Source organism: Trichogramma pretiosum, unplaced genomic scaffold (genome assembly GCF_000599845.2).
Source record: "Trichogramma pretiosum strain Unisexual culture from Peru unplaced genomic scaffold, Tpre_2.0 scaffold15, whole genome shotgun sequence".
NCBI classification, from domain to species: domain Eukaryota; kingdom Metazoa; phylum Arthropoda; class Insecta; order Hymenoptera; family Trichogrammatidae; genus Trichogramma; species Trichogramma pretiosum.
Genome location: NW_019641686.1, coordinates 1,666,168 through 1,690,349, shown reverse-complemented (window position 1 = coordinate 1,690,349; position 24,182 = coordinate 1,666,168). Strand labels below are relative to the sequence as shown.

At 39.0% G+C, this 24,182-nt stretch overlaps 1 protein-coding gene across 1 annotated transcript; it reads right to left on the bottom strand.

The window, feature by feature from the left end:
* Positions 1–2,235: 2,235 nt before the first annotated feature.
* LOC106649911 (growth/differentiation factor 8-like) lies at positions 2,236–22,877 on the bottom strand. Its single transcript, XM_023461256.1, has 3 exons — positions 22,581–22,877; positions 3,660–4,317; positions 2,236–2,653 (listed from the first exon to the last, which is right to left on the bottom strand). The coding sequence occupies exons 1-3, from the start codon at positions 22,846–22,848 to the stop codon at positions 2,434–2,436; spliced, it is 1,146 nt and encodes a 381-aa protein (XP_023317024.1). The 5' UTR covers positions 22,849–22,877; the 3' UTR covers positions 2,236–2,433.
* Positions 22,878–24,182: the final 1,305 nt, after the last annotated feature.

Genomic DNA, 24,182 nt, shown 5'->3' with positions numbered 1-24,182 from the left:
AGTATGAAAGTGATTTGGTAAGTACGGTTTAACAAATTAAAAAGTGTATATAAATTTTACTTTATTGAACGTACGACTAAAAACTTAATAAATAATTGTCACTTCGTACATTATTTAGTATTTGCAACATACAATTTTTATGTAACTTTTTAATTTAAATCAATGCTATCTGCATCAATTACGCATGAAAATTCCTCAACGATGATTTAAATTTTGAATTAATTCAAAAGTACATTTACTATGAATTTCTTAGACCATAAAATGCCAAAGGGTAGGAAGAAGAGGAAGAGAGAGAGGTGGATACCCATGAACAGTGTAATTATGCATAAGCGTAAAAATTACAATGAAGTATTTTTTAGCTACTTTTTTCGGATGAATAGTTTACTTGACTTCTGCTTAGTTGTTCTGATTGCAATTTTTTAGGAAAAAAAGAAAAACATGATTGCGGAGTCAACATATTTATTAGGATATTAAAAATTTTTATTTGAGTATTAAAAAACGGAGAAAAAGGTTAAAATTAAATACGTTTGTATTTTGCATTTTATGCACAGCATTGTATTATTCATTTAATATTTTTATTACATATAAATATGTATCAAACAAACCATCACTTATTTCTCTCAGTCAATTGCCTGTAAAAATCTTACGAGCTAAATTCTTAAGTTGCTGCCACAAGAATTTTTTTCCGTGAATAATAGAATGGGTAAATGCTACAAGTTTCGTGTGCGGTTTATAATTCTGACGTTACAAGTATGTGCATAAATTTTCAAGCTACCTTTTTATTTTTTATTTATTAGTTTTTGTACTTGAATGAATGATCGTATTACTTTTACACAGAGTAAGCAATCATTAAATTTGTAAAATGAAGTACGCAGTATCATCAGTTCTGAACCTGATGAAGTTTATATTTTTTCCATGATTTTCAAAATAAGTAAGCAAAAAATATTATTTTTATGAACTTAGCCTTAGCTGCGTCTTATCGCGCATGAAATTACATGAGAAAAATTAAGAATTTACGCACTTATAGATATTTGACAATGTGCACAAAAATTTACTTCATAGTAACTAATCACTTCAGTTATTAAATTTTGTTGCTATAAATATTTTTATATCGAAAAAGTTGTGTGTAAATATTTGTGCGTGTGTTGAGAAAGATTATAACTGAAGAGAAAAGCAACAAAACGTTTAGCACAGAATTAATTTATCTACAGTTTTTTTTTTGCTAAAGAAATCTTCAGATTTCCAACTAAAGTTTATTTAATTCGTTATTATTTTTGTCTTAGCTTTCTTCCGAAAATGTTATTCGATGAAACGGACATTTTCTATCATGAAGTAAGTTGTAACAAAATTTAACTAAAGCTTTGTATCGCAATTATGATATACAAGTTTATACCGAATTTAATTATAATATTTATAATATTAATAATAAAGATAATAATAAATTTATAATAAAATTATTAGTGATAATTATTACATTATAATATTATTTTATTTACAAATCACATGTACTTAGTATTCACGCATACGCTTGCATCGGTGGCATTCAAAGTAAAAAAAAAATAAAAAAAAAAATAAACGATATAAAAGAAATATCGAATTAACATACACCGAGATCCTGTAACCATTGCAATTGTACCTCTCATTTCAAATGAAATATAATTTATTTATCGATAAGAAGCCCTGTCATAATCAAAATTACCAAAATTCAGAAACCTAGAAAAAATAGAATTTGTATGTTGTTGTCAGTGTATGCGCTGATATGTTTATGTGTATAATTATGTTTGTATGCATATGTAAATTTTGGTGAAAGGTTGAAAAACGCAATGGTGCCTTAAAATAATACCATGTCACTAGGAACTATTCGCCTCGAATCGCCTTTCTTGTTTCGACAGATTAAGTACAAGCTGACGTTAAAAAAATGTATTTATTTATTTTTTCATTTTTCTCATATAAAAAGTATAAATTGTCTCAGCATGCCTTTTTTCCGTCATTTCGATTAGTCAGTGCGAGTTCTCGATTTTCAATTAATTATTAGAATGAATTGTACTCTGAGTTGTACAATAAAAGCGATACACGCGTCGATATGAATCACTTTGAATCAATTTTGATACTCAGTAGTCGATATAATTTAATACAAGTCTAAATTGTTTTGTTATTCATCACTATTGTTTAATATTTTTGTCATTATAATTAATTATCTTTTTTTGTTTTCTTTTTTCTGCTCTCGACACGGATCATACGTGTCCTCTTCTTTTTTTTTTGTATAAAGAATACGATGGTAAAACGAAATCAACAATTCGTTAAACAATCTCATTGCACTCACTCGCTTGTCGGACATCACAGAAAGTCGAGCTCCGAGCGTGATCATTATATTATGTAATCGATGATCGCCTTATTATTATTTTTATTAATATCTTTTTTCATTTTATGTGACTAAGAGCAACCACAGCGCTCGACCACCATCCCGGGTAACCGTGAAAAAACGATCTGATATTCGTTGTCGAAGTACAGCATCGTGATCTCCGAGAGCTTGCGCGGGGCGCAACAGGGCCCAGTGTTGTTCGGTGGCTCGGCCAAGCTCACTATATGAGTGTTTGGGTACACGGGTAAAAACGCCATCGGACAATCGCCCGAGCAGTAATTTGCGTCGTATCTGCGAAAACACAAAAGACGTGATGCGATTAGACTATTGCACTACGAAAACTTAAAATTCGATACAAGATGTTTAACATGCATCACTAAGGTCTAACAAGTAACTTGATATAAAAAAAAGAAATTTCCTCTTTCTTTTTATTACTTTTTTTTGGAAGTAAAAGGTGTTGTTTTCAGACAGAACCACAGTTTTTAGTGTGAGATTTTTCCTTATTATATATATATTAAATATTTTGTTATCTAAGATTAAATATCTTTGAAACCTCAAAGGGGCATTCTGGTTTACAACTTTTTAAAAATCAATTTTTTTGTTGCATTATCGAACTGCTTTTACTTTGAAGAATCATCTCCTAAACTTTGATAAAGAAATTTGAATTCTCAATCAGTCAAACTCGGGATAGAGTGCCAGTAAGTACATGGTGTTTAACGGTAGAAGAACTTTTTGAACACGTTTTCCTCGATTTAACGTTTTTGTATCTGGCTGGTGTCTTAACTTGAAAAATCCTTGACCGATCCTGCTGGAATTTTTACTGCTTATGCTAACCGACCCCATTTCCAACGATAGCCACTACCTTTATGAACAAAATATTTATTTTATTTTATTTTTATTTATTTATTTATTTTTTACATATTTCGATTTTAATCGTGCAAGCCAGTCGAGACATTTTATTGTCGCGTGGATGAATATTCGCTACGATTGTATCGATGAATGGAACGGCGTTGGCATCGATTATCACAAGTTCTCTTATGGATAGTAAGCCAAAAAATGTCAGCGGTGGGCACCGAACTAAAATTTTTCCTATATAAGTATATATTTATAAGTCATACAAATATTTTTTTATACACTCCAAGAGTTACTTTATAGAATTCAAAACGGTCGATAGTCCTATACATCATCTATATAACACGAGAAATTCACAAGAATGATGTTTTTTGGTCCGTGTGAACCAGAATACTCCCTTAATAAAGTCGACAGACAAAAGTTGTTGCATAATAGGTATACATACTTTTTTGGTGCTATAATCCAGTCCCAGCCGAATTTCTCGAAATCGACAGTGAGCTTGTAACGACAGCATCTGGTCTCTTGGCTGGCCTCGTCACAGTTGAGGCCAACGTTGCGCTTAATGCGCGATCCGCGTCGCGTGTCCAGCTGCGTCCTGACTTCTAAGAAGGGTCCGATGTCCAAGTCGGGATTGGTCGCAACGATGCGATTGCCCTTGGCTACTTTACGGCCGTTTTGAATCTGAATCTTGATGGCAACGCCGAGGTTGTCGCGCGGATGCTTGAACCACTCGGCGACCATACGTCTGATGGGTATGGTCACCCACATGCCGCGGCGGCCCACCGGCCTCTGGTACTTGACCAGGAGCGGAGGACCAAGCTGCGGATTACTCGTGTTCGTGGGTCCACGCATCACTCGTTGGAGCAGTATGCTGACGGTGCCCTCGCTCGGGCCCTGCGAAAAGCCACCACCACCTCCGCCACTGTCCGCGTCGTAATCCTGCAACGAGAGCAGTCCGTCGTTTTCTGTCTCGTCGCGATTCTCCTGCGAGCCGTAGATCCAAAGTGACAGGTCGGCGTGGGTCACGCGATGCTGCACAACCTTGTCTGAGAATTTGAAGTATAACACTTCGAGGCTGCCTTTCGAGTGTCTGAGCCTTGGATCTGTCAAACAAATGCAATAAAAAATTTAAAGAAGCTGTTTTCCAGTAGTAAATAGGCAGCATTTTTTTATTTACACTTATAATTGGTAAATATACTGTGGGCTTATTATATCAAAGTGCATTTTACTTCGACTTTCACTAAATAATTTTTTAAAGACATTCAATGCGGTTTTTTTAGATAAAATTACGATACAGTAGCTGATAGATACTGTGCCGTGTGTAACAGACATATATATATATGCGTAAACTTCAGTCACACGTATTGAAGTCAAGAGCGCAAGAAAAATCCGTTACCACTGTTTTTACGCAGACCACAATGTTGCATAATATTTCTTAAGCACTAAAGAAGGAAAAATGTTAGAGTATACACTATTAACAGGCACATTTCAATCTATACACATAGCTACATGCTGATGTCTAATAAAATTGTATACTGAAGTTTTTCTGCAATGGAGGTCGATTGACAATTAAAAGCTGTTTGCAAGCTATTAGTTGAAGTTTGTTGAAGAATAACAGATCTGAAGTACATATTTTTCATTGAATTCATAGGTACTGCCTGGTTCATCTATATTTAAAAAAAAAAGACTACAAATATTCGAATAATTCACGCAGAAGAATTTACGTTAAAGTGAATCGTTTTCTTATTGTCAAATTACTTCAGAAAATATTTAAACATTATGCTGTATTTTTCAAACTTAGCATCAATCTCTTGTTGTATAGGAACCCCAAAACCCATTTGAAATATTAAATACTATTTTATTATTTTTTAAATCATTAGCTAAGAGAAAAATTAAGTATCTTGAAAAAAGTACTACGATCTTTTTATGAAATAAAATATCTAACTAATTCGTTTAAAATCTTAATAATCAAAAAAATACGAAAAATTTTACATTTCATGAATAAGCACATGCATGTAAACTAGTGTGAATTTAACTTTTCACATTAGCATACTATATGTAAAAGAAGTAATAAACGAATGCGGTTTTCTCCTGAATAGTCCAATATTAAATTGCGGTTTTGGTTACAAGTTATTTTTATCGCAATATCCATCATGTTTGAATGCATTTGTGTTATTGATTAATTAAATTCGAATATTTTGAGAATAATTACTGCGACAGCCGATAAAGATTTGCTTATTTCAATCATAGTAGATATTCATAGTTCTATCGATAAATTTGCCATACAATGTTAATAAACAATGTGACATATATGTCACTGATTATCTATGATGCTTTGGTAAGCGTAATTTCCATTTCTTTTACCAAGTTTCCCGTTTGCAACTTAGTATCACTTCATAAACATTGATATTCATTACTATACTCGACTATTTCAAGAATCTTCTTAAGTTGTTTGTACTTGGGATATTTCAAATGAAAACAGGCGATTTTACAATCATATTATATCAAACTAATTTTTAATAGCAATTGTTAATTTATCAAAAAAGGGGTAAAATCCGCAATTGATATATAGTAGATGGATTAAATACACAATGATTCTAAATTATTTTTTAATCCCCAAAAATATTAATTTAAGATCTCTGGAAATACCCTTGATTTAATAAGTTCTTTATCAAAATTATAAATGAATTTCACGATATTAAAGCTCTTTAATTGAATAATTAATCAAAGTCTAAATTCCACCAAATTTCTCATAAATAAGTAAGTCTTGCATCGAAAAGAAATGTCTCAATTGCATTATAATGTAGGTAGATCGTGATATGCGCGCGCGCGCACGTCTGACATGAGATAGATGCAATTTTTCATTTATCAGAGAGCTGTCAATGGCATTTTACAAGCTGTACTCGAGGAACGAGCGGATAACGCACAGTGAATTTACGCTGTTTCCTATATTTCGTCAGTATTATTTTTCAAGAGATACGGCGCAGTTAAGAAATATCGCAAATAAATTCGTGTCAGAGGTCAGCAAGGGCGCAAAATTCTAGGAGGCACGCAGCAGCGGCGGCAGCTGTAGCAGCCGCATCGGCGGTGGTGGCCCCTCTATGTATTATCGAAGAAAAAAAATACTTGGAACAAGTAGGGTAATTAAGTATGATGCAGTACCTCGAACGAGCCATGACGTCCAAATCATTAAGTTAAAATTAATCAGCGCAAATTTGTACTTGTTTTTATAATCACAGAAAAAATTATTCATATTAATCAATTATCAATATTAATTGTTACGCGTTAAGCGTGATAAGATATCGATGGCTCCACAGTCTCTCTCTTTCTCTGATTTTCTCTCATCGTCGCTCTCTTTCTCTTAGACCGAGAAATGAGCTGCGGTGCTGCACGGTAGTTCTACTTTTTGCAGCTCGAGATAATTCGCAGGGGGCGTTTGTATATCCTATAAGTCGTGATTGTGATAAATCTTCGAGTTAAAAAAGTACGTGAAATTTATTAATTTCTATGTTAATCTCGATCGAGGTATAAGTTTGGATTGGATAGTTTGAATTAAAAAAAAAAAAAAAGAGAGAGAGAGAGAACGCCTAATGAGACGAGCACACAATTGAATTAAAAAAAGTCGAATGTAATAATCAATTGTGATATCTGTCGAGCCGCACGGGAGATCAGGTACGCATGCGGCTATACATACTCGAACTTCAATATATTATTCTCTATTCAGGCCAGCAGTCGTCTTGTTCCATCCTTGGGAGCACAAGCTCAAATTTGTACCGTTATTATACGCGCACGCACGCACGCGTCCGATAGATCGCTTCTCGTGGTCTGTATACTTTTTTTTATCGTTGTATGGTTGTTGTTGGATGCTGCTACTTAAGATCTATATAATTCAAGTAAATAAATCGCGCAATATTGCTTGTAAAACGCGAGGTCGTCCTGCATTTTTCTCCCCTCGTGCGTCCATTCGTGTAAATCCCGCAGGATGATCATTACATGTATACACCGATGTGATTTTGGTATTCAATGGATCAACTCGTCCATTGAGTTTTTTCGCTCCATACGTCCACCTCTTTAATTCTTTATTTATTGTGGTGATCGTAATGCTGCACGTGCTGCGTAAAAGAGCCTGCGTATGTAGCGGAGTTATCCGGTATACCTGCCGTATACGTGTTATTCGAACTCGCGGTGATCAATTAACGATCGCGATCAATCCCAACGTCCACGTAAGCGTCTCTCATAAGTGCAACCTATCTGATTTTTCCGTGTTTTTTATGGTTTTTGTTTTTATTATATCGAATAAGCAATTTTGTAAACGAACTCATCATTAGAAATTGAAGATCAAGGACGTGCAGATTTGGCTAACGTCCTTGCAGACTTATTTTTTCAATTGAACTTCAAGGAGTGTAATGGACAAGTATAGAAAGTTGCAATTTCGAGTTATGGATCGACCATGTTCGGTCAAGTAAATATTAAATTTCCATCGCTTATTTCTTTTTAAGTAAATTAAATTACATTGACTTTTACGAGCAATATCGCGGTGTCGTCGAGACTATATAATCCGTTGTCAACTTTGCATAGAGAATTGATGTATTTTCAAGCCTCGATTGAATTCAGCAAGTGTGGATTTTTTTCACTTTCACTATACTCTCGTGGAGTGTAATTAAATTAACTAACGCTCCCGCTTACAGGAAGCATTAACGATAATAATTTCAAGGATCGAGCACATAATGCAATTTCAATCAGTCAATTTTACCTTATGTGTCAAAGTATATGAGAAACGTCAAAATGTCATAGACGTACATCAGTGTGCGCACTCGATCGAGCTTATGTGCGCAATTATCCAATTACCTTTTATCAAAAGTCTTACACACTTGCCTACAAGGAGGGAACTTCAAACTGCAAAGTACGCGTGACAGAATCGTGCATTAATGAAGACATGGCATAGACATTGTTTCTTGGCAATGATTCTATTTTGATTCGCGATGTAACTGCGGGCGGATGTTAATATTCAACCCGAGCCTCCTCAAAAGTCACACTCTCGCGGCGGGCAAAATAGCTTATACATACACGCGCGCGCGCGCGGCGGGTGCAGGGGGTTAATTGAAGTGAGACGCAATTAGGTGTTGGAGCGGAGAAACGCGAAGTATAAGCGCGCGCGTACGAAAGCTTATACAGCTTGCAGTGCTCCCTGGCAAGACAAAGTTACTTCGGGTGCGTGTCAAATACCGCGCGAGACGTAAAAATACAAAAAGAATAGGCTGAGATTCGCAGACGGAAAGGCGACTGAAAAATAGTGACTTATTTACGTCGACGAGTAGCAGCATACATATATGCCCGTCGAAGAAGCAGAGAGCTTGTGTGTGCACGCACATGCTCTTGCCTATGTGCACGTTATGTACCCGCGTACGCGAGAGAAACGGAAGAGACTCTTTTTCATCCAGCATATGCTCGAGTGCAGAAAAAATAATCGGTGACACACGGCCACTGCCGATCGCCCGAGCTTTACGTCTGTAGTTGAGGAATGCAATTATTTTTATGCGTGATTTTCGAAATATCTCGAAAAGAGGATGAAAAATTTGTCGCTCGAACGATCCCTCCTTTAGTTGCACGAGAGTTGAATGCACACACAAACACTCACGTACAAGAGATAAACGTGTATATGCGAAAAAATCGAAGACAATCGTGCGCATCGAATCTCGCTGTAAGCTCGTATGCATTATACACTCACACATGTGTGTGCGATCCGACGCCTCTGATTTATAAGGCGAGATAAATATAGCTTTTGTCAACGCGGAGGTCACTCGCACCACCGATCTGCTTTTTCTCTCTCTCTCTCGTACTCTCTAAATCTCTCTCTAGACGATAATGCACCTCATTGAATTGCCGCACTCGAATGTACGATCGTCGTTCGATGAACGTAAAAATAAAGAAATTTACGCTTGTTCAAGTTACATAATTTAGCACACATTATTGCAAATTAGAGCAATCGTACGGTTTGTGTGCGTTATGCTATTATTTCGGCTTTTCTCAAAAAAAAAAACGAATTAAATTTATCGTATCGTTATGATTATACGTGACGTACATTATAAATGATAAATCACACGTGTGAGCTTACGTCTCGAAAATGAATAGCACACGTGACGTGCAAAAAGAATGCATGTGTGTGTGGAAGCGATAAACGAGAAGCTACAAATGCTCACGGAATCGAGAGAGATACATATATAAATGTACGATAATCAATTGCAGCTTTAAAAACAGCGCAGAAAATTAAATGGAGTGAAGCCGAGTTAGGGGCCATCGTTTTAGCAGTTCGTAAGAGTGACACGAGCCTAACGATTTTACGTGTTGACTGCGTAGCTTAACACGCTGCTCAGTCCCGCGCGCAAAGAGCCATACATACGTTCAAGTAAGGCTGCAATTAGTCGTCATGCAGATATCTCGTTATGGTCGAGGAGAAAAAAATACCACGAGATTAGTTGAAGAAATGTAAAAATTTCCGATTCAATCAACGAATTTGAGTATCTCGAATGGCTGCTTGACGGTCATGGCTCCAGCGATAAAGACTTACTTCGTGTAAAATAAAAAAAAATAAAAAAAATAGATGATAACAAAAAAAAGTACTGAACTTGTAAGCTCATGGAAGTCATTGAACTAATTAAATTATACGAAATTATACCCATGATTTTTCTACCAAAAAGTATACGTAAACATATAATACGTATGTAGTATATGGAAGTAAGCTTGTGAACCAAGCTTTTATCGCTCCTTCTCTCTGAATTCGTGAAGTCAAGTATAACGATATTGGACGATGCAAAATGACGCAGCAAAGCCACGTGAAGTTGAGAAACGACGAAGAACGTGATTATGAACGTGTGGTGCTGGCGTTCATTTCGATATTGATAAATAGCATCAACAAAAAACAAAAGTGAAATTCATCGACACTCTCACGCGGACTTTCATGTACAGCTGCGAGTGGTACCTTTCACAGGGTAAAAATGTATACAATGCGAAGTTGTCTCTGAGACTCGAGTGTATATATAATGTATGAATTTACCCCCGGTGCAAGCCCATCGGCACTTACATGCACAAGCACGCTACAAAAGGTGGGCGAGAAGCTTCGCCGTCATTAGACCCGAGTCAGTTTCCTTTTTTGCCGAGAGACTGAGAAATCTCATCTAGTAACGTGAATGACGATGCGTTTAATCATACTGCGCATGAAAGTGGGTTGTATGTACAGGCGAGAGCTTGTGAGGTTTATAACGCAATACGCTTATGCATCTTAACATTAGATCGAGATGCAATTACGTTCTGTATATCTGTACTCTCTCTTTCTGTTGTAACTGCACACAAGCATACAATATCGAAAGGAGGCGGCTCGCCAATGTATATAGGCAGCTCTTTCGATGTACTCACATGTATACATCGAACGCGATGCAGCAACTTGTGTGAGTATGTGTATGTGTTGTGTGCTAGCGACGTATAAAAATATATCGGCTGCAAGTGCACATTTGCAACGACGACGACAACGACGACGACGACGACGAAGGCAACGACGAAGAATGAAGAGGAGAAAAATACTTATAAGAGAGATAGAGACGACGACGACGACGACGTCTTTGGAGTTGCACTCCCGTACAGGATCTCGCTCTTGCGTTTTGGCTCTTGGGCTTCCGGAACGCACGAGCTCGAAAGAGAGAAGAAACGATCCGCTGCTGCGCGTCCGCGCACGCTTTGGAAGGTTGCCAAATGGCTCGTCGACAAGGCGCTTAAAACCACGCGCGCGCGCGTGCTTGCAGCCCAGCAGGCAGCTATATGTAACGGAACACGCACAGCTTGCTCCTTGATTGCTTACCGAAAAATACACGCCTCGTGTCGTCGTCTACCATAGTGTACGCATGATTTTTCGATGATCGCATCGTGACGAGCTTATATGGCTGGAGCGCTGATTAGATCTTGCAACATTCTTCGGGTTCTGCGAGCGACGGCACTCGCACGACCAGTCGAAATTCACAGAGATACGAAGCGCTCGTTTAATTGAAACTGCAGCTGGCCGCGAGTATCCCCGGATTGCTGACCTTTATACTAGACCAATACAGACCCTTTGGGAATATTTTACAGAAAAAAGATCCTCCAAGTGGATCGCAGTCGAGTATAAGAATATCCCGACCGATATACTTCCGGCTGCCGGCCCGCCCGAGGCCCGAAACTTCATGAATAGAGATGATGCGCGCTCAAGCTTGAGCAATTTGACGTGGTGACTATTTCTTCTTCTTCTTCTTCTTCTTTTTTTTTTATTTTGGACCTTTTGATTATAGTTAACGACGATCGTTTTAACGCTATGTGATTCGTAAATTTGCTCAAGGTTCATGAACTTTGGCCTTGTGACTTACTTCATGTGGATCCAACTCTCTGGTATTTTCGTCGTTCGCTCAATAGAGAGAAAACTGATTAATGACAATTGGTCTATGCAACATTATCATTATCTAATTGTATATACAAATAGAGCCAATGGCTACACATGTCTTGTAGCTGTTAACAGTCGGCCGAATTCTTTACCTTTACAGTATTATCGTCAAAACAAGTGCACCATTCGTACGTAGAGCATGATATGAATTACGATTGTATACAGCGGCATACAATAGATCTTATTTACTAAATTTTGAAAAACAAGAGGTTGCTCATCAAGGCCGATTACTAAATAACAAAACCGAGATCGATTTCAATACTTGCCGATCATCACGTAGCACATGAACTCAAAGCCATGGAAAAAATATCTGAACCAAATTGCCGATATACATTGGTTATATTTATGTGCTCTTGGCTTTTGCTTTTTTGTGCATACACAAGCGCAGTATACGGTACAATACGATATACAAATCGTGCGGCACACGCGACCGTGAAATAGGCCCGCGGGTGTGTCTTCGGTCTAATGAATCGTTTCCGTGGCTGACAAGAAGTACACATAGAAAGTAGCGAGAAATATAGAGAGCCCTGAACAGAAGATGGTCTGCGCGAAACTCACATACACGTATACGTACATAAAAAATGAAATAAAAGCGAAAAAAAAAAAAAAATAAAAAAATCGAAAGGCAGTTTAGGTTCAAGACCAAATTGAAGGTTTGCGTCTTTTACTCGCTAAAGATGTAGGCGGATGAGTTGCTGAGACTGACGTTAACGCGAGCACGCACACACCAAACCCTTATTCGTTCGCTTTTTTTTTTCGTACACGAGGTACGTGCTCATTCATTTAATTTTTTTCATCGCTCTCTTCCTTGTACGATGGCTTTTTACTCTCTTCGCTTTATTTTCCCCCGAGCTTCACCTGCTTTTTTTTGGTTTTCGCTCCCTTAAGTTTTCTTTGTTTCCACGAAATGACCGTATAAACTATCGAGTTACTTAATAGGGTCGTTTGTCATGCGCTTGCGCGCGTCTGAATTTTAGCGATCGCAATATCCGGGTAGAGCATGATTTAGCATCCGGACTTTGATATCTATGAGTTATGATCCATAATTTGTTGCAATGATAACACTGAATTTTTCGAGCGATAGAAATCAATGCCCTTATAAGGAAATAACCTTGCAGCTCGGCGCCTCGCTCTCATTCCAATATTTACATATATAAGCTGTGCGATAATATCTACTTATTTATCTATTGACTTATGAATCGGGTCCATGGGGGTCTTGCAACTTCAACTTGTACACTATTGAGAATCAATTGTCTGTCTAACAAATAAAACTCGATTTCTCTTGCTCCTTATCAAAACAAGTTCAGAAAATTAGTTTCCTTATAAGAATCTCATAGAGTGGCGCGCGTCTCAAGCCTAATTGCGAAAGGAGTGAATATTAAGAAAAAAAAAAATGTTTATGTTTACGAAACTGATAAAGCACTAAATGCAGATAAAAGCGGGCGCATCGATTACACTTGCACATCCAAATTGTCTTTTACAAATTACTCACGTTCAATGAACTCCAACTACGCATTATTATTAGGCATTAAGGAAAAAGGAGGCCAAAAATTGCAAGTCATTGCATCGCGTACTTACATAGCTGTGAAGCGCTAGAGCTTATAAAATAAAAAAATTTAATCGCCCGCTTAATATTATATCTTTGCGCATAGCGATAATTTCGGCTCGAAAAAAATAAATACGCTTGAGTAGCTTGAGTGCTTGGGTGATAAGGACTCGACCGGCGGACGATATGGAGGGGCCGCCGTTTTACAAGGCAACGAGTGGCAATTGTTGTATAAATCTGTACGAAAAAAAATTTCAAGTGTAAGTTTCACGCATAATATGAATGAGCAGCGGCAGAGAGACGCACATACGCGCAGAGGCTCGAACGCGCGCCACAATATCGGACGCGCGAGTACTCGTGTATGAGGCTTGGTCTCATCACTTAATAAGCGCCTTAGCTGACGTCGGCTATATATATAAGCCATGCAATTAAAACACGATCTTAAAAAGAGTCATTGAATCATGCAACAAAGGTCCTTTTATATTTTCTGATTTTTCTATTCACTTCCCGACGCTATGCTATATATATTGCACGTTGCACGTTAGATTCAGCAGTATGATGAAGTCAGTGATGAGTATACTAACGATCGCATGATCAGACGGATCGGAGTCGGAAAGTCAGAGTCAAAAAAACGTACCTTAAGCAATCATAAGTTTGCAACCAAAGAGATCCTTACTCGAGGCATAATGTATCGAAATCGCGGTCCGAGAAACTGGATGAGATTCGTGATACCCGTTATTACCACAGTATATATCGTATTCACGCGCTTCTGTATTACTCGTTTCTCATTTTCTATAATATATACTACGCATGCATATCAACATCGCGATATATGCATATAAATCGGTATATTTCTATACCATCGTAAATGTATATCTGCTCTCATAATTCGCTCTCTCTCCTACTTTTTTTCCCAATTGCGAAACGCATAAAAGTGTAGTTTTGCACAATTTACAGGTGTAGTTTATTGTACGGCTTTCGAAAAGATGAAAATTAAAAGTTTTTCATCCGTAGCAGCAGCAGCTGCAGCAACGAGGAAAACCATTTTTCTTCAGGTCTGCAATTGTCACCTCGTCTGCTAAGGACATTATATTGCCGTAAAGTTAAATATTACGTGTACAATAGACATGCGTCGTGCGTAGTATTATTACAATGTAGCACTAACAATAGATTTACAGTCCGCGAAATTCTCTGTTTAGTTTGCACAATCAATAATGCCACAGTGGCGCATACAACTCTTCTCTTTCCGATAATTGAATAAACATGATTCAAACGATCCATCGTGTTACGAAATTGTAACTTTTTTTCGTTGCTCTTATTGTTACCAGGCTTTATGCGTTTGCACAAATATAAGAAAATCTCGCTGTATTGCCCGTTGTTCTTTTACGTTCTACAGAAAATTTGCACTAGAGTGAAAAAATCTGTTTTTTCTCAGTAAACTCGTTGAAAGCGCTGATTACGGAAGCTAATAAAGGTATTCTCAGAATTAAAAATTTCTCAAAAATTTAATTTCTTAGTATAAATATGTAGATTTTGCAGTGTTTTCAAGTCAAAAAAATGATACCTTTTATGTCGATTGAGCAGGTTAAATTTTTACACGTAGGTATATACAGTAAAGTACAGTATATGTAGTTTGTTTACTTCTATAAAATTGAATGAAGTTCAGTGATGTTCGCGTCGGAAAAGAGCGTGACAGGACGATTTTAATTAACATTTTTTTTGTGCCACCCCAACCTAAAGTAACATTTTACTCACGCTGAGCGAAATGAAAATGTTACTTTAGGCCAGGGGATTCACAAATAATTGTATTTGCACCTATGTAGCGAAAAAAGAAAGTCTCAGAGCACGCGATTATCAGCCTCGGATGATAAATGGCTGCTCCTGCTCCTGCTCTAAGACTTTCCAGTTTTTCACTCCCAAGGTGCAAAGTATACTAATTTGCTTAGTGGGAGTAAAATTTTACTTAAGGTTGGGGTAGTACAAAAAACGTTATATTATATAATGTAAATAAAGAATGAATGAAAAAAGAGAAATTTTGATTTTTGAGCTTTCATCATTTCGAGTGATTTTCAGATTGTAACACAAAATTCAAAAATATCAAGTTTACCTACGAATATTAAGCAGGATAATCAAATCATTATTTATTTTTTACGAATGATCAAAAAGTCTAATAATCTTTGAATTTCCAAAATTAAGTTTTTAGCTTACGTGAATTTTTAGAATAGTGACCTTGAAATCTGTATAAGTTAGAACTTTAAAGGATTCTCAACATAACTCTATACAGAGAGTTTACTCATATCGCATTCTATCATTTTTGACTCATCACACTTATTGCGAGTGGCCAGGCGAATATAATACTCAAGGTCGTGGCTGAACTTTTATTTACACTTTGGTCAATCAGGGGCAAATAACATACATTGCAGGCATACATATGAGTGCGCTGACCCGATAAAGCATTATAATTTTTTTTTCGTTTTTTTTTTCTCAAAGAAGAAAGAGAAACTAATTATTATACGGACCCGGTGCTCGAAGACGTCCTATCGCTTGAAATATTGGCTCGAATAGCTGAGCCAAGTGAGAAGGCACGTGGATATAGCTACTGCAACTCGATGATGCCACCGACGCTGTGGTTCGCAATAATTTAATATGTTATTATGCTTCGAAGTCGAGTCGTGCAACTGCATCAGCATTGGCAGGAGCAGTAGCAGCAGCAGCAGCGACGGTGTCTATATAGTTTTGCGCTTTAACTGGCGCTAGACTGTGGCGCCTGTCTGCTTGAAGCTGATGCGCCGATGAGCCGCTTGTGGCCCGCGCGCCTTATAAATGTATTATGCCTCGCGCACGTAAAGGCTTATATTGCCGACCGCACTCAGTTTCGCCGATCCCGCGCGCCCGCCTTGACTGTCATTATTCGTGTTTAACCGGCGACGTATCCTATGTCGCGTTCCGACGTTAAATATATTTTCAGATTTTCGTTAATATGAACGCCGATCTACGATCGGTTTTGATTTACACGCAGTGCAGCTTCTCATCATGCTATATATTGTTTACCTCGAGTTTATTAATTACTACATTTGTAACGCGTGTATCTACTCCTCGATGGCCTCGAGGCTAAGCACTCGGATCTTCTCCGTTATGCAGCGGGCGTTTTGCACCACCCATGCAAAAAGAGAGAATGAATATCTGAGACATATTGAAGAGAAATTGTTTTTTTGCACGGGCAAGCATCGAGCGAATGATTCTGAACAAAAAAATTTCCCCAGAATTTACCGGCAATCCGGTTGATTATGCCAATAATAATTATTTATCTCTCTCACCTGGATCATTTCAAGTTACTTATGTTATCCATCTATGACCTCCATCAGAATAAATCAAGTTTTCTGTCTGTATTACGGTTGACACGATATAGCCTATGTATGTTTAGTTTAACAAGTGCCAAATTAACTGATATCTTTCCTCGTAATTGCTATCTTTATATAATCTTGCTCTCTTTCGCTTACTTCTAACAATCTCCGAACTTTTTTCGCTCAATATGTCTTGTGTGAGTTGGGAAGAGAGAGAGAGAGAAAGAGAGAGAGAAGCGAGCTTAAAATCTCGTATGAGCGCGGTGAAAAAGAGAGAAAGAGATGAGAGAAAGAGAGACCCTCCACAGTCACAGTTAGCAGCGGCAGCCGCAGCAGCTCATATGTAATACACATACATATTGTGTGTATGAGTGTAAGCGAGCGGCAAAAAGATTTTAACTACCGCTGATGGCTACCGTATGAACTTGAGTGCGTTTATGCGTGCGTATTATATTATAATTGAAGTTCGTACTGAAAACCGATAGCCTTCACTATATGCCACGTTAACTAGCTCCACACACAGAGGGAGAGAAAGAGAGAGAATACGCACAATACACAGTGTCGATATTGTACGTGTAGTGCACTTTTTAGCGAGTTCGTATAAACGTCACGCTCGCTCGCGGGGCGGCTGAAACGAATGATCGTTCTCAAAGAATCGAAAGGCATATACGAGCAGTAGCCGCGGGCCGCCCTGCCTTCCTCTTGCATCGTATATGTTAAACGAGTTGTGGCTCGTTGCTGCTGCTGCTGCAGTATGACTGTACCCTGGGAATATAAAATCACAAAACAAAAAGAAAAACAAAAGAAAACAAACTTGAAACGACATCCACTTTGTTTTTTGCGCGCGGCGACGACGCACGTATGCACGCACGAACGATGCACGCACGCACACACGTCGATAGCTCAATTAATACATTTGCCATATATACAGCAGCGTCCAGTACGGCAGCGATGTCGTATGTATCATTGTTGTATACACGAGAGCAAACTAGTAGAGTGAGAGAGAGATAGGTCACGCGATAAAAGAGTACATAAACAACGACTACGAGGACGAAAAAAAGAAACGAAAAGAAAGAAGAAAGACGACGACGACGGCGACGTGTGTAGCAGCAACTACCATGATGGGTGGCACATATCCATCCACACGCAAGTATAGCAAGTATGAATCAAGTCTTGCAAGTACCGTTTCCAGAGCTGCAATCGGCGCGTTGCGAATTCGAGCGAGCGAGTACAGGTATATGTATATAGGCGCGCGCCAAGATCGCATTGGTGGTGCAGTGCGCGCCCGATACCGATGCCGCTGCGGTGGTGGAGCGCGCGCCTATACGTACGCACGCTCGACGTCGACTGATAAATGTTTTTTTCGGAGCGCGAGAAAAAATGAGAGGAAGAGATTTACACGATGAGCCGGCTACATATTCTCCTCTACGAATCATCGATTGACGTCATCGCCGCGTGCTGCGGCTCCCTCGTTCCTCCCCCCACAAATACATATTATATGTACATAATAATGATGCGAGAACGATCCCCGTGGGCTGCTGCCTGCATTTAACGCGAATGCGAATAATGAAAAACGAGCGAACGTGCAGGCGGACACAAAAGACGAGCGCTAACGTCACTTGCCAGCTTATGTACTCGATAAAAGAGAATCCATCCATTGGAACAATGAATACATACAATCGCATGACAAAGAAACTTTCGCTGGTTGATGATTAAAAGAAAAATAATAATAAGGAGAAGAAACGAATATCGTACATAATAAAGGCACACGTGCAGTGCACGCGGGGCAGATCATTACCGAGGCTGCACTATCGCATCTTTAATTTCTTCGGCGCGACGTCGACAGCTTGCGCGCGACCGACCGACCGACCGACCGGGCGATCATATTGAGCACGCGTCATCGTAACGCGAGAGTCGCATCGTGCCTACATTATATCATTAAGCATTCGTACTAATGAATACAACAACAGCAAAAAAAAAAAAAAGAAATGTGTCGCGAGTCATTTTCATACACGCGTATGACGCATGGAACGATAAACCCCGGCTAATATATACCGATCGCTGCACTGGCGCACGCCAAAATTTTGCACCGTGCGGCCGCACACGTCTGCAAGCGCAAGCGCGATCCGATAGTATAACTTTTCATACATGTGTACTCGAGCAAAAAGAGTGTCAGAATTTACGCGCGTGACGAGTGCGTGGCTAAAAGAGAAGAAACGAGAATACGAAAAAACAAAGGCTACGATTAAAAGGCCAGATTATGAGACGCTGCTCTGTTGCTCTTGCTACTTTGTGAAAGACCATTTTTTCCCCTTTCTTTCTCGTGAAAATCGGCTCGTGTGTTTGTAATCTTTGCCCGATTACGCGTGCGCTTTACGATCGTGGCTTGCGCGAGAACGAGAGGGCAATTTCCTATATCATACGATCTTAGCAGTTTGCCGAAAGAATTCATTATGTTTATCGACCCTCTTCGACATTCGCTTTGTAATTATATGCATGCGTGAGAGCCATTAGATTTTTTTTATAAACTTCTACAAAAAAGAATGAGAGCAGAGAGAAGAAAACGGAGAAGAAGAAGATGATGATGATGAAGTTGTAATACGTATTATACACGTTTGTTACAAAGTGTGTGAATTTATCGGAACCGGAGAATGGATCTATTAAAGCGCCTTCGTATGAAGTTGTGTGTATGCAGCCATTACAATGTGTGTATCGAACCAGCCGCAACAAGCGACAGTATATATAACATTCCAATCTCGTGTAAAGATATATAAACGCTGCGTATGGACTATTAACCCCTTTTCGACACATCGCGTCGAGTTGAGAGTCTACATCATCGTGTAATGTACATATATATATTATGAGACACTTGAGTGGTATTGAATTCACATACGCAGAGGCTCGTTTAAAGATTCATCATCGACTACTCGGATAGCAGTAGAGGCAGTAGTTTCAGTAGCCTATGCTGCACACACACACTCCCGACATAATGCAATCGAAATCTCTCTCTCTTTCTTTCTCTCTCAAATTCGTGTTAGAAAAATTATATCATATCGCCACTTGCTTCGAAGACACTCTTATATACAATAACACATACAAATGAGATTATCACTTGTCGAGAGTAAACAAGAGTAAATTTTAAAACACACGCAAACATTCCTCTCAATGCATCGTCCAATATTTGTTAATCTGTAGCGTTTGGCTTCTTTCACAAGTGCAACAAGTGCATTATGAAAAATTTTAGCTTGCTATTTAGCGCGCCTTTCAAACGAAATATTCATATTAGGTAATCTTTTCTAAAAATGAGGGATTTACAAAGTGGGGTTACAGCGTCAGTTCTGGTGGGTTTGTCCAAAAAAATACTCACATTTTTTGAAAAATCAATCTAGTTAATAAATGCATAACAAATACCGAAACTTACAGCAACTATGGTCCACAATTTTTTTTACGCAAGAAAGATAGATATTTTATTATTTATGGCAATGCCTACACTTAATGATGGTTTGTAATGAAGTTAAATATGAAATGTGTTTCAGAGATTCTTCAATTGTCGTTATAATTATTTTCAGTGACATTATACGTAATAAGAAAAAAAAGTTTATTTATTCGCATGCAAAAGCGATATTCCAAGCCTAGTAATTGTTCGACTTTTAACTGTATAGAAAATGATTTGCTATGCGAGGGTTACAATTAGAATTAAACTTTTTTCAGAGGCGGGTGTTTCGAGTGTATCAACTTTGATTTTTGCGGGATACCCTAATACGTACAAATGCGAGCGATATATATTGAATCGAGCTTGGCTGCCTCAATGCCAAGGCCGGCCACTGACAGAATCTTGTGTTTATACATGGTGTGTATATATAAGTGGCCATGCATGAGTGCACGAAACGACGAAAGAATTTAGGTCGCTCTAAAATATGATGTATGAGATGTTCGCGCCGTGTAGAAATCTCTCTTTCTTTCTGTCTCTGTCTCTTTCTTTAATATACACGTATATCATCACACAGTAAACATTCAAATGGATCGTTTAAGAGCGATATAATCGTTATAAATTTCTGAGCTTCTTCTCAATATATGCGTGCATTACACATGTGCGTTCGTTCGAGGCGTATGCTTTTTTTATTCATTATGTAGGGCCCGAGCTAGCTACTCTGAAGCAGTAGTATAATGTTAGTCATGTGTACGTGGGTGCGTATTTTACACTAGAAAGAAGCCACGATTACGCCTCGTTGGCCAAGTGACCCTGACCTTCGAAGTACGTCGGTTTCGGAAGGATTCAGGACGCGTTGAATTTCTCGTCAATTTTCTTTTTCGACCCCTCGTCATCAAACTTTTACATGCTTTACTCTTTGCTGGAACGTTCATTTATGTATAAATGCATGAATGTAATCAGCAAAAAATTGTCCTACAGCCATCGTGCTTTCACAATAGATATCGCGGTAAACGGTTCATATATACCGTTGATTTCGGCGTACATGAAACGCGTGGCGTGACCTGCACTCGTATATATATACAAACGAGGCATGAGAAACTGAACAATCGCGCGCGTCGACTATTAAATACTTGCGACAAACAAACGGTCGAGCCGAGGCACGTCGTTGTCGAGGATAAACATTGCAGTGCGCTCCTCTCTCGATCAACCGGTCGATCGAGATGTTCAATGGACGGCGTATGGGGCACGCGGGGCAAAAAGTGCCCGGCCACCGAGCGCGCGTGCTCTGTATCAGCAGCAGCAGCAGCATCTTTTTAAACTCATCGCACGCGCTTCTATAAATGATTGACAGAGGTGCAGCTAAAGCGAAATGCAATAAAAAGGGATTCGAGTGCGCAGCAGCACGGACGTTACGAGGAAAAATAAGCAATAATAAGCGTGATATATAATATATGTGTGTGTATCGAAGCGACGTGTATAATAATGCATGAGTTATGAGTAAATAGTATGTTTGCTGCCCCGAGACCTGCAGCGACTGCAGGACGAGCATTAAATATATAAAATGAAAGGAAAGGAAGGTCGCCGCGAGCTGTCACTCAAACTTATGGCAATATAGACAATACCCGTGTTTCGCGTTGACGAGAAAATTTGCCGAATGGAAAATGCACATATTTCACACAAATTTATATGTGTGTGCAGAAGAACGATGAGCTCGGAACGATTTGGTACCTGACCCGAGATCCAAGAGAGCCCCGCGCGTCTTCGCCAATATTATATAGGTGTGCATCATCGATACGACTATATATCCCATGGGCATACATGTACAGACGCAGCACGCGCGGACGAATACACGTACGGGAGAAACGAAAAGTGGAAGAATTGGAGGAAGAAAGAAACCGACGGAAAAAAAGGATCGTATTTCCAATTGAGAAGTCTTTTGGTGTACAAGTGCATGTCGGCGGCGCGAGTGCCTCGAGAGGCTAAAATTTCAAAGTCATCAGCGTTGCGAATTTTTTTCCTCTTTTTGCCTTTTTTCGACCAAAAAAACATGAAACAAAAGGAAAAAAAGAATAGGAGAGGACGATAACGAAGCAGTACCCGAAATTCTCAGAATTTTACTCTGCAGTTGGCCGGCGCACGCTTCTTTTTTGACAGATCAATCGATTAAAAGTCAGCTTGTCTAGAAGTGTATACTGTATATTATGCATGGCAGAAGCAGAATAGCAGTAGAGCATCGAAGAATTCTCTTTTCGATAAACAAACGTGAAGAAATCCTTCAAAAATTAATGGTTGTTTTTCATTTCTACACGCTACTGCGTCAACAATTCGACAACTGCTAGAAACAGATTTGTCAAGCTGAAATATATTAATATAATATATGCATTCTTTTTGCGCTTCAGTGGAAATATGTTAATTCGCGGTTGTACGCGTCGCGTTTTTTTCTTTCCTTTGTCCTCGTTCGACATTCTTTCCAAAATGACGTTTGTTGCACAATATAGAGTAAGCCAAGATAGCCAGTTACAGATACAAAAGGAAAAATGGAAAAATGCGTTGCAAGTTATGGTTCGAGTTGTACTCACGTGGCTGAGCGAGGGAAATGACTACGTCGGTCTTGGCGACGCTATCGTCGACCTCTTCGTGATGCGTGATTTTGGGCTCGAGGCCCAGCGGCTGGTCCGCCTGCATGCCGTACATGTCCATGAGCTTGGAGATGGGCGGTATGCGCGGCAGCGCTCGGCCCGTCATGTTCGGCGCCTGCTTCATCCCCAGCTTGTTCAGTATCTGCTCCTTGATGGCCTCGAGGCTCAGTGCCCGGATCTCCTCGTGCATGCGGCAGGCGTTGCACATGCCCAGCGCGACGACGCGCCGGGTCGTGGCGAGGCTGCGCTCGAGCCATCGCGGCGTCGCTCCGGGGCTCTGTCCGGATGCACGCGATTCTCCGGGGAATTCGAGGGCTCCCAGCAGCACCATCGTGACCAATACCGTTCTTGTGATCATTATGGCCTTTTTTTCTTTATTATGAATAATGAATTTTTTGTTTTAATTTGAAAGGTCACACTTTACGAATGTCTTGTGTATTTAAATAAGTATTTGTATGAACTTGATGGATTTATTCACTTCAAAAGAGTTCACCCGAAATTCTCATCGTCTCATTTTCTCCGAGTCTCATGGATTGACAAGTTTTTAATGTTTACGCGGTGTGCATGTACACGTAAAATGTATGTGGGTGTATTATGTTCTTTTTTTCTTCACATATACATACGTATGGATACTCTTCTCTGTCACCGCAAATATCGTCTGCGGTATAACTCTTTTAACACTTCAAATTGCTTTTCTTGATTTTAATAATCTTTTTTTCTCATTAAATTAATATCATATTAATTTCATTTATTCAATGTTGTTTCACGGGTCTTAAAGTACGCAATCAATGTCAAAATTCACTACAGTGTTCTAAAACACAAGAATCGATTTTTGTCAATTCTCACTAATCAACGATTATCACATTATATTGCATAAAAACTGTATCTTAAGCTAATAATACACGATTTTAATTTTTAAAAAGTTTTTAAAAAAACTAATGACTATTATTGGAAATTCGATCACATAGTTATCGCATTGAAAATTTTGCGAAAATTTTCTTTTCGTTTTTTCTTCGTTGTTGCTGAATTGTAGCGAGTCTTGATAGCACTGCGCGTAGGAAACTGTCTGGCGAATCTATTTTGCTCCTTTTGCCGCGATGCAGTAGCGGCAATAGCAGCCGTGGTACTAGACGTTGGGGAGTTACTTATTGTTGCGTTCTCGAGAGACTTGGAGAGTGCGTCTATAATTTTCGTCTAGCCGATGGCTCATAGCGGCTGCCGCTGCTCGTCGTGGTATAAAATTGTCAGTTCTCGATGATGATTCTCATTTTCGTCTGCACATAATCTGGCGCCGAAGGTGGAAAAGTGCGTTTTCGACACTGGTAAGTCAACGAAATCTGTTTTTTTTAGAGAAGGAGAAATTGTCTTGAAACTTTGGACGATCTTCTGCTCACAAGTCGAGTGTCACCGAGCAATGCAGACGTGGGTCGACGTCTAAGAGCAACTCAAGAGAGATGGAATAGAAGAAAAATCGGTAACGAGCTGGCGGCGCACGCTCAGACAGTTGCAGTGACAGTAGCAGCAGCTGATCGCGAACCTTGC